General features: G+C 38.1%; 1 protein-coding gene across 2 annotated transcripts in view; it reads right to left on the bottom strand.

The window, feature by feature from the left end:
• slc6a20 (solute carrier family 6 member 20) overlaps nt 1-14598 on the bottom strand; it is a 72894-nt gene that overhangs the window by 13132 nt on the left and 45164 nt on the right. Inside the window, exons 2-5 of one of the 2 annotated variants that reach the window (XM_076280596.1) lie at nt 13925-14107; nt 1523-1663; nt 823-914; nt 113-340 (exon numbers count right to left, since the gene is read on the bottom strand). In XM_076280596.1, the coding sequence (XP_076136711.1) occupies nt 113-340; nt 823-914; nt 1523-1663; nt 13925-14054 (591 nt within the window). In that variant the 5' untranslated portion in view covers nt 14055-14107. Of the gene's footprint in view, nt 1-112; nt 341-822; nt 915-1522; nt 1664-13924; nt 14108-14598 lie in introns of those variants that run through there. The other variant, XM_076280597.1, reaches the window with a different exon arrangement.

Here is a 14598-nt window from a genome sequence, read left to right as displayed (position 1 = left end):
GCTTCTTAAATTTTTATATTTTCATCTTCTTCTCTTCTGCAGTACATTTTGGCATGTGAATAAAAGAAAGGCATGCGAGGGTTAGGGTTAGTACATAAAGTCAGTGGCCTACTTTGCCTGTGGACTTCACTCCCCGCACAATGAAGAGGTAGACAATCATCCACGCCAGGACCAGACAGAGGGCCTGACCCATGTGTATTCCGCCATTGTCATCGATGGATGGAGAGATGTTTAGTGTCTCCCGGTAGAAGAAGTACTGTGTCGGCGTGGCAACCTCACACTCCTCTATGTACCCTGTCTGGTTGCTGTTCACCGGACACTCAGCCCACGGCAGCACCGACTGGCGTTCCGGCCAGGGGGAAAAAGACAGAAAAAAAAGTTGCAATATTTTCTTATGGTGACGATAATGGGAGCAAAGCAGTTGATCAATATTTGTTAAATATAAATAATTAAATCTAAGGTAAGTTCCTATAAAAGGATCATAAGCCTTGGACCAAATGATGGCTGTTTACAAGTGAAAAAGTGCATACCAAAGGAGTTATGAAAAGACAACTAATAAAAAAAGAGGAAGACATTTTTTTCTGCTCTGACAAGGAGCTTTTTGTTAATGTGGCGAACCACATGTCCATAAAGTCCGAGTCAAAAATAATTTGACGCTTATTCAAATTTTCTTACCTAGGGCAGTTAGCAGTTTACCATTTCTGTTGTAAGTGCATGTTGTGTGTTATGTCTTTACGCTACTGAGACCCTTGAATTTCCCCTTGAGGATCAATAAAGTATCTATCTATCTATCTATCTAGCTTCACAGTCATTCAGACTTACCTGGAATGAATGGAAGAGATACCAGAAGCTCCATGCATTGATGACATTGTAGTAGAGACACAAATACAACGATGTTACAACACTTGCAATACCTGTGTGGGGAAATTTTTTGGAGGAGTCAGATCATTATTTATTTTGGTACACACACGGCATGACACAATACTACAAGCTTCTTCGTTAATTTGATACACTGAATAGGAACACATCTTCCTCTTCTCCTCCACCCCACCTACTCATTCCTTCAAGAACTGACTTGAATCTAAATCAATCTTCACTGGACGCTTTAGGTGTGTATGTGTAATCCAAATATGTCACTGCAATGTATGAAAAAGGCAATCTCGCACAGAACTTGCTGTGACAAATCTGACACTGCACTTCCAACTGGCTCATTACCGATGAAAAAGGGCAGGGGATCTTAATCAATCTTCCTGGATGTGTCTATAGTAACCATCACTGCTCTGTTGGTAAATGTGTGACTAATCCTGCAGTGAACCCAAACCCAAGGAAGCTATAAAACTCATAGGTCCTCTGTCTTGATTGATTGTCTGTCAGTTTGTCTGCTACTGCTAAGTGATTGAAAGCAAATGTTTGTTGCTTGCATGCCTCCTCTGGCTCTTCACATGTATGTAAATGTGAATCACAGGGCCACGGGTGTGTGTATACACTATATGTGTGTGAATGAGTATGTGCTCCAACTCACCCACACCCCCCAGATAAGGGTTAATGGCGCTCCATGCTCCAATGCTTCCGAGGCGCATCTTCTGTCCGATAGCCAGCTCCATGTAAAACAGAGGAATGCCCTCCAGTATCAGCATCAACAAGTAAGGTATCATGAAGCCCCCTTTAGACACACATGCACATACACACACACACACATTTAGCACTTTCACACATCTTATCTTATCATTCACAGTATAAAATACAGGTATATTTATTAGTAGATTAAAAAAGTGAGTTTGATATCAGTGCATAAATCAGTTAATTAGACTGTGGTTTATAGTCTGTACTCTGTAGACTAATTCAGGACTATAGCTTGCCAACAGTTTATTACTCTCTCATTTAAGTCGAGCGACGAGTATGAATGAACAGGTATGATAAGGGATCATATTCCAAAAATAATTCCGTGGAAATATATGGATTTCAGTTGCTGCTCCTGGAAGAAACTGGAATCCATGCATTTCCACAGAATTATTTTTGGAATCTGATCCCTTATCATACCTGTTCATTCTTACTCGTCGCTCGACTTATCGTGACTAAATTCAAGATGGCTGCAAATGCTAAACTCTGTGAAGATACTGTCTGTATAAATCGTCTTGTAAGTAAACCACCAGTGCTTATTCAAAGTTCTCAATGTCTCGTTTTAAATGTCAAGGCCCTCGGAAGTCTACCAATGAAGTATGGGGCTACTTTGAGCCTCGTAAATGGTGTAAAACAGTGATTTATTTGCATGGCTGATGCCCGAGGCACCCCCATCGAAAAACTGTTGGTAGCATCGGCTAACTGGCGCCAGATTTCTGAGTGCAGGGGACAAGCCGAGATGAGCTATGAGACATACTTTCACACTTGGTATCATGTTTCAACACACTTTAGGTCAAAATCACAACGGAATTCTCCTTTAAGCTAATTAGAGTGTCAATGAACTTTCAGAAGTAGGCCTAGTTTATGACTTTTTTTTCACTAAGGTATGAAAATAAAGTGACACAGAAGCTAAATCCCGAGTCATTTTTCAACATAGGAAAGACAAGAGAAAACACTACATTGTAAATAAAAAGAGTGTGTTAAAACAATAATTAAAATATTCTAATCAACTGGAAATGTGACAAACATGCTTGGACAAGGACCCATGGTTATATTGTCCCCAAGCACAGTATGGAGGATGGTAAGATAGACAAAATATTCCTTAAGAACCACTATTGCAGTTACAGAAAAAGGTATCATCTTGGGGTCACCAAATACTCCCAAAAATCTTAAAAAGTGACCTCACTGCTAATAGATTATTTAGAGGACATGCCAGGTAAAAGCCTTTCCAGTCATTTAATTACAAATGTAAACGGCAGGAGTTACTGAATGGTACAGTGACTTTGTCTGGAAGTGTGGTCTGTTGTCAGATTAAATTAAATTTGTGCTCTTTAGCAAGAAACATTTTAGGTGGTTTTGGCGTAGATAAAAACATGACTATACTTAAAATAACCCCATGCCTAATGAGAATGATGGTGGAGGGGCTGTGATGTTGTGGGGCTGTTTTTATTCCAAAAGGCCTTGGGAGCCTTATTAAGGTGCATGGTATCATGAACCCCACAAAAAACCTGAACATTTTTTTAAAGGAAATCTGTCAATCTCTGCCAAGTCACTAAAGTGGGTCATGATTGGATCATTCATCAGGTCAATGAACCAAAACAAACATACAGATCAAAACAAAAATGGTTTAAAAATATGTATTTTTCTTAGAGATGCACCGATATGGAATTTTAGGGCCGATAACGATAACCGATATTTATTGGTTTGTTGTGGCCGATAGCCTACGATAACCGATAATATTACTCTTGAAAAAATTGTGAAAAGTGATTTGGGGAAAGCATTTAATAAGCATAATTTTATTGCAGTAATTTTACCTACCACCAAATTATGGACAGAACTCATAATAGTCCTCAATAGTACAGCAGTCAACAACATAGTAGCCTAGCCCTACAGTAGGGTGATATCAGCTAAATTGGGCCACTTTTTGGTAAATCAGTTGGGAAAATAATATAATACTCTATATGCCTTTTCCAAGTGTTTTTATGATTACTAATGACTGTTTTTGATCATTTTGTGTTGAAATTATGTCATAAAATATAACTATTTAGGCCCTACAGTTCTTGAAACATCAACTGTGCCAACTTTTTTTGCATAAGCAGTTTCAGGTAAAATGGGCCAGCATCTAAGGTAAAATGGGCCAGCTGTTTTAGGTAAGCATTCGGCCAGTCAAAATGCAAAGGGAATGGTAATTTATCATCAATTTTAATTTCAAAACACAATATTCATATGTGCCATTAAAAAAAACACATTTTGGGTGCAAACTCACATATTCAAATGTGCAATTAAAAAAGACCATTTTGGAACAGCACAGATCAGTGAATAGATCAGTGACAGATCAGTGTGTGTGTGTGTGTGTGTGTGTGTGTGTGTGAACAACACATTTTGAACGAAATGCGCAAATTACAAAAATGCATACAAAACTGGTAACTGATATATTAAAAATTAAAACATTGATATCATTATTCTCCTCTCTGCTTGTCTCCTCTCTCATCTTTCCTCCTCTCATTTCCTTTCTCTTTCCTTCTCCCTCTCTCCTCTCACTTCATTCGCATTTGCCATACTCACTGTAAATAAAATATCAACCACCATTATTACTGGGGGGGCGGGGGGGTCATGGTGAGTGTGTGTGTGTGTGTGTGTACGTGTGTTTGTGTCCGTGCATGTGTGCGCGTTGGTTGGTGTGCGAGTGTGTGGGTGAATGCGTATGTGCATGGGTGTGTGTACACACACACACACACACACACACACACACACACACACACACACACCCTCACACACATGTGTATGTGTGTTTGTGAGTGACAGAGGATGGCCCATTTTAGCTGAAACCATGTGGCCCATTTTACCTCAGTGGGTTAAGGTAAATTGGGCCGCTAAGAAAAACATCACTTTTACAAAAAATAAGTTCATATACCAAACTAACAGCATTATTTCTGGTGGATGCCATCAAGACAGATATTATGCACAGTTTTTTTATGTGCATGTTTGTTTTTTTATAGATTTATCATCCTTATAATAGTTTAGTTAGATTTGATATGCCAGGCTACTTACCATGCAGATTTCTGGTGCAGTCTTGATTTGAACTATTGCCTCGCCCACCATAGCAACCATAAACCAATCAAATCACCTGTTACTTGTCAAGTACAGTTATGACAACAGTCTGAAATCCTTTGCAGTCATTGGCTCTAAATTCCAGAGGGGCTGGGACCCCCAAACCTTAAATGGCCCATTTTAGCTGATGGCCCATTTTACCTGATATCACCCTATGTGTGGCTCCTTTAAGTGAACCTGACGTCAGTGAATTGCGAGTGAGTGGCTAGAGAGTTTGAATCGTTTTCATTTAGGACTAAACGCTCATAAACGGCTCAGCAGTGGTCCCCAGACTTTTTCTTCCGAGGGCCAGCTCACTATGCCTGGCTCTAAGAGAGGGCCAGAGACTCGGAGTATATCAGTAACCATGAATAGCTTAGCGCTGTGAACAATTACGGAGGTTATAGTTTGACGATGTCGTACTCCCGTGCGGGCCGTATCCTATATACCACGGACATGTTTTGGGGGGCCACCTAAAATGAGGTGGCGGGCCTTATCCGGCCCGCGGGCCGTAGTTTGGGGACCACTGAGCTACAGTATAGCAACCAATCAGAGTTTGTGAGGGAAAATTAGGTTTAGTTTCAACTGCGGGTAACTGAATAAAGCTGCAACTCCTCAGATTGTATCTTATGTCCGTCTACTCTGTTGCGCACAACCTGCTGCAGCAGAAATGAAAGGCTTTAGCCCCGAAGGTTTTAATAACTTATTATGATGACCTGTCTGGAATTGAAACACGAATGGTTAGCATATTTCTAGGTAATAATACAAAACCCAAGCTAAAGTAATGCAATAATACTAAAACACAACTTAGAACTAGGCCTACTTATGTACTCGTCCCACTAACGAGTTTGTTTATTTGTTTCCCCGACCAGCGCGGTAAAGTGCAAACACACCAGCTCTAGATAGGGCTGAGCTCCGCTCTGGTAAGGTTAAATGGCGGATCATTCACGAGAGGATTTTGAGATGCACAGATTCCCAAATGAACGCATATCCACATATTTTGTTAGAGTGGTGAAATACATTCACACCGCTGTCATTATATTGAGGAAAAAGTATAGCCAACCAAGCTCAAGTAGCTCAGTGTAGCCAGACGGACCTTATGTAGGCCTAAATTAGGACTTTAAAAAATATCGGCGCAAATTATCGGCCAGAATTGTGTTATCGGTAGGATAATAATATTTTCATTTTTTCACTTATCAGCTAATAATATATCGGCCGCCGATATATCGTGCATCCCTAATTTTTCTCACAATAAATTCGCAAGTTTGGATTTTTCCTCATTGTTTTCATTGTGAGATTACAATAAATCACCAACAGATTATTTTTATACCTATTTTAGTCAACTTTAGCAGAGGTGCCAATAATTCTGGAGGGTACTGTAGTAAACCATGCATCTGTTGGACATGCCTCAAACTCTATGTATCAGATCATTAACAGTTTTTAACCTGAGACGCCATGCACTCATTCCAAGGATCCCACCAAATCTGTTTCTCTTCTCATTTGAATTTTCAAAATAACTTAAAAATAATTATAAATATAACACCAATAACCAAAACACAGTTAACAGTTACTTTGTGCTACCAAACATTCATTCAGGGGGAAATTTCTCTTAACAGAGCTAGAATAGATGTTCTATTTTTTTCAATCCTCTCTCATTTCTTTGATGTCTGACTGGAGTGGTTGAGCGAGAGACAGGCTCAATGACCCTTAAAGCCAAGTAAAGGGTCGAGGTACAGTAGATTAGGTTTTTCTGGAGTCCCAGTCAATGGAGACGCTCATTAGAAGTTACAGTTATGGAATTGGGGAGGAGGGAATGTTGCTTCTGTCAACTACATAACTGCCAATTAAACAGTGTGTGGCCATGACTCCTGTGGCGTGGTGTCCTTCCTACTCATTTCCCTTTGCCTCAGTCTACAGGGCATTTCCAAAGCACTTGGTGGTAAACAGCAGATTACTTTGAGTGTAATCTGGCAGAGTAGAATATTTGAAGGTTTCGCACAAATCACTTTTTGCTGACTGATTAATCACAGATTACTCATAAATGGAAAAACAAGTCTTTAACACATGCAGTTAAGGTGATGGTATGGGGCTAGTTTGGGCAAACACATAACTAATTTCATGTGTTATGATTTTCCTGAAAATAGAATTGTTGCCTATGTGTATCATCATCTTTACACTGACTGCTTATAAAACATACTGGACATAGGACAGAGTTTTTAAGACCTCTGTTACTTTTTTGTTGGTCTGAGATGGTTTGATTTGAGCATTCTACATTTTACAAATACACATCTCTACCCATTCTATGTATATAACGGAACCTTTCTGGACTTTGAAGTTTAACTATACTCTGACTGCAAGCTCTGCAGAACATTTATCCTATATGGGACTCATCAGACACACCTCTTTTTATAGTCACTGTATACACACTGTATTTTATATGAATATTTTGTAAAAAAATACATTATATCCTATATGAATGGTCCTCTTTTTTCAATACCTCCCAAGTCATGTGACCTAGTGACTCCAAACCAATGGAGAATAGTTATCCTATATGGGACTCATCGGGCACACCTCTTTTTATGATCACTATATGCACACAGTATTTTATATGAATATTTTAAAGAAAAGACCTTATTTCCCATAAGAAATGGTCTCCTGTTTTCAATACCTCCCAAGCCATGTGACCTAGTGACTCCAAACCAATGCAGAACATTTATCCTATATGGGACTCATCAGACACACCTCTTTTTATAGTCACTGTATGCACACTGTATTTTATATGAATATTTTGTAAAAAAAATACATTATATCCTATATGAATGGTCCTCTTTTTTCAATACCTCCCAAGTCATGTGACCTAGTGACTCCAAACCAATGGAGAATAGTTATCCTATATGGGACTCATCGGGCACACCTCTTTTTATGATCACTGTATGCACACTGTATTTTATATTAATATTTTAAAGAAAATACAATATTTCATATAAGAAATTGTCTCCTTTTTTTTTTAATACCTCCCAAGCCATGCGACCTAGTGACTCTAAACCAATGCAGAATAGTTATCCTATATGGTACTCATCGGGCACACCTCTTTTTATGATCACTGTATGCACACTGTATTTTATATTAATATTTTAAAGAAAATACATTATTTCATATAAGAAACAGTCTCCTTTTTTTCAATACCTCCCAGGTCATGTGACCTAGTGACTTCAAACCAATGCAGAATTGTTATCCTATATGGGACTCATCGGGCACACCTATTTTTATGATCACTGTATGCACACTGTATTTTATATGAATATTTTAAAGATAATACATTATTTACCATAAGAAACGGTCTCCTTTTTTTCAATACCTCCCAAGCCATGCGACCTAGTGACTCCAAACCAATGCATAATAGTTATCCTATATGGGACTCATCTGGCACACCTCTTTTTATGGTCACTGTATGCACACTGTATTTTATATGAATATTTTGTAAAAAAATACATTATTTCCTATATGAATGGTCCTCTTTTTTCAATACCTCCCAAGTCATGTGACCTAGTGACTCCAAACCAATGCAGAATAGTTATCCTATATGGGACTCATCGGGCACACCTCTTTTTATGGTCACTGTATGCACACTGTATTTTATATGAATATTTTGTAAAAAAAATACATTATTTCCTATATGAATGGTCCTCTTTTTTCAATACCTCCCAAGTCATGTGACCTAGTGACTGCAAACCAATGCAGAATAGTTATCCTATATGGGACTCATCGGGCACACCTCTTTTTATAGTCACTGTATGCACACTGAATTTTATATGAATATTTTAAAGAAAATACATTATTTACCAAAAGAAACAGTCTTTTTTTCAATACCTCCCAAGCCATGCGACCTAGTGACTCCAAACCAATGCAGAATAGTTATCCTATATGGGACTCATCGGGCACACCTCTTTTTATGGTCACTGTATGCACACTGTATTTTACATTAATATTTTAAAGAAAATACATTATTTCATATAAGAAACAGTCTCCTTTTTTTTAATACCTACCAAGCCATGTGACCTAGTTACTCCAAACCAATGCAGAATAGTTATCCTATATGGAACTCATCAGATACACCTCTTTTTATGGTCACTGTATGCACACTGTATTTTATATGAATATTTTGTAAAAAAAATACATTATTTCCTATATGAATGGTCCTCTTTTTTCAATACCTCCCAAGTCATGTGACCTAGTGACTCCAAACCAATGCAGAATAGTTATCCTATATGAGACTCATCGGGCACACCTCTTTTTATGGTCACTGTATGCACACTGTATTTTATATGAATATTTTGAAGAAAATACATTATTTCCCATAAGGAATGGTCTACTTTTTTTCAATATCTCCCAAGCCATGTGACCTAGGGACTCCAAACCAATGCAGAATAGTTATCCTATGTGGGACTAATAAGACACACCTCTTCTTATAGTCACTGTATGCACACTGTATTTTATATGAATATTTTTAAGAAAATACATTATTTGCCATCATGAATGGTCTCCTTTTTTCAATACCTCGCAAGCTTATTTCTCGCTAGACATCACAGATCAACATAGAACTGTTCTGCTATGTGATACTAATCAGACACGTCAATGTGAAATAATATTTTGCATGAACTATTATATTTAATTTTTTTTAAAGAATCATATTTATTTCCTATGGAAAACAGCTTTTTGCTCAATAGCTGCCATATAAGGGGTCCTAGACAACACAGATCAATCCAGAACTGTTCTGCTATGGGGTACTTATCAGACACACCTAAATATGAAAAATGATTTGGCATCTACTATTATATGGAAGGTATTGAGAAAACACAGTTTCCATAGGAAATAAATGGGTACTATAAAATAGTATGTGCAAAAATTATATTAATTTGAGGTTTGTCTGATTAGTCCCATAAAGGATATTCTGCATTGGTTTGGTGTCCCTACGTCACTTCCCTTGGGGGGGGGGGGGGGGGGGGGGTGGGGGGCGCTATTGAAAAAGGAGACCATTCCTTATAGGAAACGATGTATTTTCTTTAAAATATTAATATAAAATAGAGTGTGCTTTCAATGGTTATAGGAAGAGGTGTGTCTGATGAGTCCCATATAGGGTAACTATTCTGCATTGGTTTGGAGTCACTAGGTCACATGGCTTGGGAGGTATTGAAAAAAGGAGACCATTCCTTATGGGAAATAATGTATTTTCTTTAAAATATTAATGTAAAATACAGTGTGCATACAGTGACCATAAAAAGAGGTGTGCCCGATGAGTCCCATATAGGATAACTATTCTGCATTGGTTTGGAGTCACTAGGTCGCATGACTTGGGAGGTATTGAAAAAAGAGGACCATTCATATAGGAAATAATGTATTTTTTTTACAAAATATTCATATAAAATACAGTGTGCATACAGTGACCATAAAAAGAGGTGTGCCCGATGAGTCCCATATAGGATAACGATTCTGCACTGGTTTGGAGTCACTAGGTCACATGACTTGGGAGGTATTGAAAAAAGAGGACCATTCATATAGGAAATAATGTATTTTTTTTTACAAAATATTCATATAAAATACAGTGTGCATACAGTGACCATAAAAAGAGGTGTGTCTGATGAGTCCCATATAGGATAACTATTCTGCATTGGTTTGGAGTCACTAGGTCATATGGCTTGGGAGGTATTGAAAAAAAGGAGTCTGTTTCAAATATGAAATAATGTATTTTCTTTAAAAAAAATTCATATAAAATACAGCGTGCACACAGTCGCTATAAAAAGAGGTGTGTCTGATGAGTCCCATATAGGATAACAATTCTGCATTGGTTTGGAGTCACTAGGTCACATGACTTGGGAGGTATTGAAAGAAGAGGACCATTGATATAGGAAATAATGTATTTTTTTTACAAAATATTCATATAAAAATACAGTGTGCATACAGTGACCATAAAAAGAGGTGTGCCCGATGAGTCCCATAAAGGATAACTATTCTGCATTGGTTTGAAGTCACTAGTTAGCATGGCTTGGGAGGTATTGAAAAAAGGAGACCATTCCTTATGGGAAATAATGTATTTTCTTTAAAATATTAATGTAAAATACAGTGTGCATACAGTGACTATAAAAAGAGGTGTGCCCGATGAGTCCCATATAGGATAACTATTCTGCATTGGTTTGGAGTCACTAGGTCGCATGACTTGGGAGGTATTGAAAAAAGAGGACCATTCATATAGGAAATAATGTATTTTTTTTACAAAATATTCATATAAAATACAGTGTGCATACAGTGACCATAAAAAGAGGTGTGCCCGATGAGTCCCATATAGGATAACGATTCTGCATTGGTTTGGAGTCACTAGGTCACATGACTTGGGAGGTATTGAAAAAAGAAGACCATTCATATAGGATATAATGTATTTTTTTTTTACAAAATATTCATATAAAATACAGTGACTATAAAAAGAGGTGTGTCTGATGAGTCCCATATAGGATAAATATTCTGCATTGGTTTGGAGTCACTAGGTCACATGGCTTGGGAGGTATTGAAAAAAGGAGACCATTTCTTATGGGAAATAATGTATTTTTTTTTACAAAATATTCATATAAAATACAGTGTGCATACAGTGACCATAAAAAGAGGTGTGTCTGATGAGTCCCATATAGGATAACTATTCTGCATTGGTTTGGAGTCACTAGGTCATATGGCTTGGGAGGTATTGAAAAAAAGGAGTCTGTTTCAAATATGAAATAATGTATTTTCTTTAAAAAAAATTCATATAAAATACAGCGTGCACACAGTCGCTATAAAAAGAGGTGTGTCTGATGAGTCCCATATAGGATAACAATTCTGCATTGGTTTGGAGTCACTAGGTCACATGACTTGGGAGGTATTGAAAGAAGAGGACCATTGATATAGGAAATAATGTATTTTTTTTACAAAATATTCATATAAAAATACAGTGTGCATACAGTGACCATAAAAAGAGGTGTGCCCGATGAGTCCCATAAAGGATAACTATTCTGCATTGGTTTGAAGTCACTAGTTAGCATGGCTTGGGAGGTATTGAAAAAAGGAGACCATTCCTTATGGGAAATAATGTATTTTCTTTAAAATATTAATGTAAAATACAGTGTGCATACAGTGACTATAAAAAGAGGTGTGCCCGATGAGTCCCATATAGGATAACTATTCTGCATTGGTTTGGAGTCACTAGGTCGCATGACTTGGGAGGTATTGAAAAAAGAGGACCATTCATATAGGAAATAATGTATTTTTTTTACAAAATATTCATATAAAATACAGTGTGCATACAGTGACCATAAAAAGAGGTGTGCCCGATGAGTCCCATATAGGATAACGATTCTGCATTGGTTTGGAGTCACTAGGTCACATGACTTGGGAGGTATTGAAAAAAGAAGACCATTCATATAGGATATAATGTATTTTTTTTTTACAAAATATTCATATAAAATACAGTGACTATAAAAAGAGGTGTGTCTGATGAGTCCCATATAGGATAAATATTCTGCATTGGTTTGGAGTCACTAGGTCACATGGCTTGGGAGGTATTGAAAAAAGGAGACCATTTCTTATGGGAAATAAGGTCTTTTCTTTAAAATATTCATATAAAATACTGTGTGCATATAGTGACTATAAAAAGAGGTGTGTCTGATGAGTCCCATATAAGATAACTATTTTGAATTGGTTTGGAGTCACTAGGTCACATGATGTCAAAGTTATTGCCAAAAAAGACTATGAAGGTAATTCAGAAGGTACTTTTTAGACGGTCCCTAAGGTCGGTTGGGAGCAAGTAGACAGGTCATCTGTTTGTACATTGTCTGCAAACACGGGGTGAAACCGGCCGCATAATTTTTTTTTTTGAATATCTGTCGAATATCCGAATATCAAATATCAAACTAACTTCACCTCGGTGTGAAAGCAGGGGTGCTCTTGTGCAGAAAGACCTTTGGCTACTGTTCTCAGAGCATTATGCTTTCTCTGTCTATGATCTGCAGCTTTTCTCAAACTATGGGCCTCCTCAAGAATTAACCTACTGGTCCACGTATAGCCGCGAAATTAAGTTATGCCCGGTGCTTCGTCTGATCTGATTTCACTGTCAGTGTGTGTCGTAGTGCTACATCTACTGGAGATCTTAATGTCTTAAATACGATCGCGTTCCATTTAGAACATCTTATTTTGATCTTACAAACGGAGGCGTCAATACACATTTGAGTTCTACATCTGAGAACTAAGATTTCCAGCATGTAGAACTCAAATAGAACGCTTATGAGCGCTCATACAATGTGTGTGTCCCTGCAGCAAGTGAAACTGGAGGTAACGTGGGCTAGAAGCAACAATAGTTTAAACAACAACGTGGCTTCCTGTAACTATCAATGGAAAAATCATAGAAACTGCTAATCATAATCTTTAAGTTGACATTATTAAGCTGGCTATGCAACACAATTTATTTATATTCCCTTTGCATATGTTTGGGTAGACTTCAAACGTTTTTGAATTTGAGCTTACAGTTCTGTCACTATTCTGTGTCCTTTACATTTATTTAATAGGTATGATACCTCGAAATTAGGCTGCTGTCTGTTAGGGCAATTTATTGTAGCCTGCTAACCCATATGCACAAAACATAATTTCTGAAATGATTTCTTGATTTATAACACGAGATATGTCTCCATGTAGGCTAGGGTAGTGTCAAATGGTGAAGTGATAGCAGGTAGATCATGTAGACCTACATGTGACATGAGCCACACATATGAGGGGCGCTGCTTCTTCTGTCCCTCCCAAACTGCCTTAAAATGGTGTGTTTAGCAATCAGAATTTCATTTTTTTTACTGCCGGACACCAATATAGTCCGCACCCTCTCAGAAAATACTTACAACGTCCCTGTAGGGAGTTATTTATAATTTGGCAAGATTGTTTCATTTTCCTATCCCACAACCCCCACACTTTTAAAAAGCTTGATACGCCCCTGTGCCCACTCGATATCGCAGTGTCTGCGTGGCATAGCCGAAGTTAGGCTTTAACATCTAACGGGTTTCACTGCTATAAGCATACCCCTTTAGTTTCGTTTTTTGTGTTAGGATAAGCGCAAATCATTCAAATAGGTAGGCGAGGTGGGCTCCACCTGTTACAAGGCTTCACAATTCATAGACACAGGGCAAGTGGTAAAGAGATCGCATACCTCCACCGTGCATCTGACAGAGGTATGGAAAGCGCCAGACGTTTCCAAGTCCCACTGCGTATGACACACAAGCCAGGACAAATTGCATTGGGTTATCCCACGATGGTCTCGCGTCCTTCTCCATCTCCATATTTCGGGACTGGGTCAATATGTCGTTGTAGCCGTGGACTAGAATGGACCAGTCTGTGGGAACAAACAGATCCAAAGATACAGATTTTAAAGTTTGAGTGTGAAAGAAAGGTTTCAGCACCGATTAGTCCGACCTCCTTTTTCACATGCAGTTATAAAGCTTGAGTGGGAGCGTTTCTTAAGACATCCTCTCATGGTAAGGGGAGGGTCATGCTGGTTAATTGGTCTCACTTGCGCAATTCAGGTGAATATTTAATTGCTGTTTCTTTAAACGGCGGTTATCTCATGGAGATAGTGTGTATGTTAGAGTCCCCTTGTAAGACCAGTGTTGGGAGTAAAGCATTACAAAGTAACGTGTTAGGCTACTGTAATTCCACTAGCCTACTTTTAGCGGTAACGAGCATTGTAACGCAGTTACTGCTGAAATTTAAATGAGATACCAATGTGAGTTATGCTGCGCCGCATTGTGATGTGTGCCTTATCTTGTGTGAAAAATGAACGACTTCAGGAGACAAGACTCAGATCCACATTTGCTGCTTCTGATC

Source organism: Alosa pseudoharengus, unplaced genomic scaffold, assembly GCF_046254945.1.
Source record: "Alosa pseudoharengus isolate Yale_2024_CS ecotype anadromous, Long Island Sound unplaced genomic scaffold, YU_APseudo_1.1 YU_APseudo_1.1_scf_12, whole genome shotgun sequence".
Taxonomy (NCBI): domain Eukaryota; kingdom Metazoa; phylum Chordata; class Actinopteri; order Clupeiformes; family Clupeidae; genus Alosa; species Alosa pseudoharengus.
Note: the sequence above shows the minus strand (reverse complement) of the source record. Positions and strands in the feature narration are given on the sequence as shown.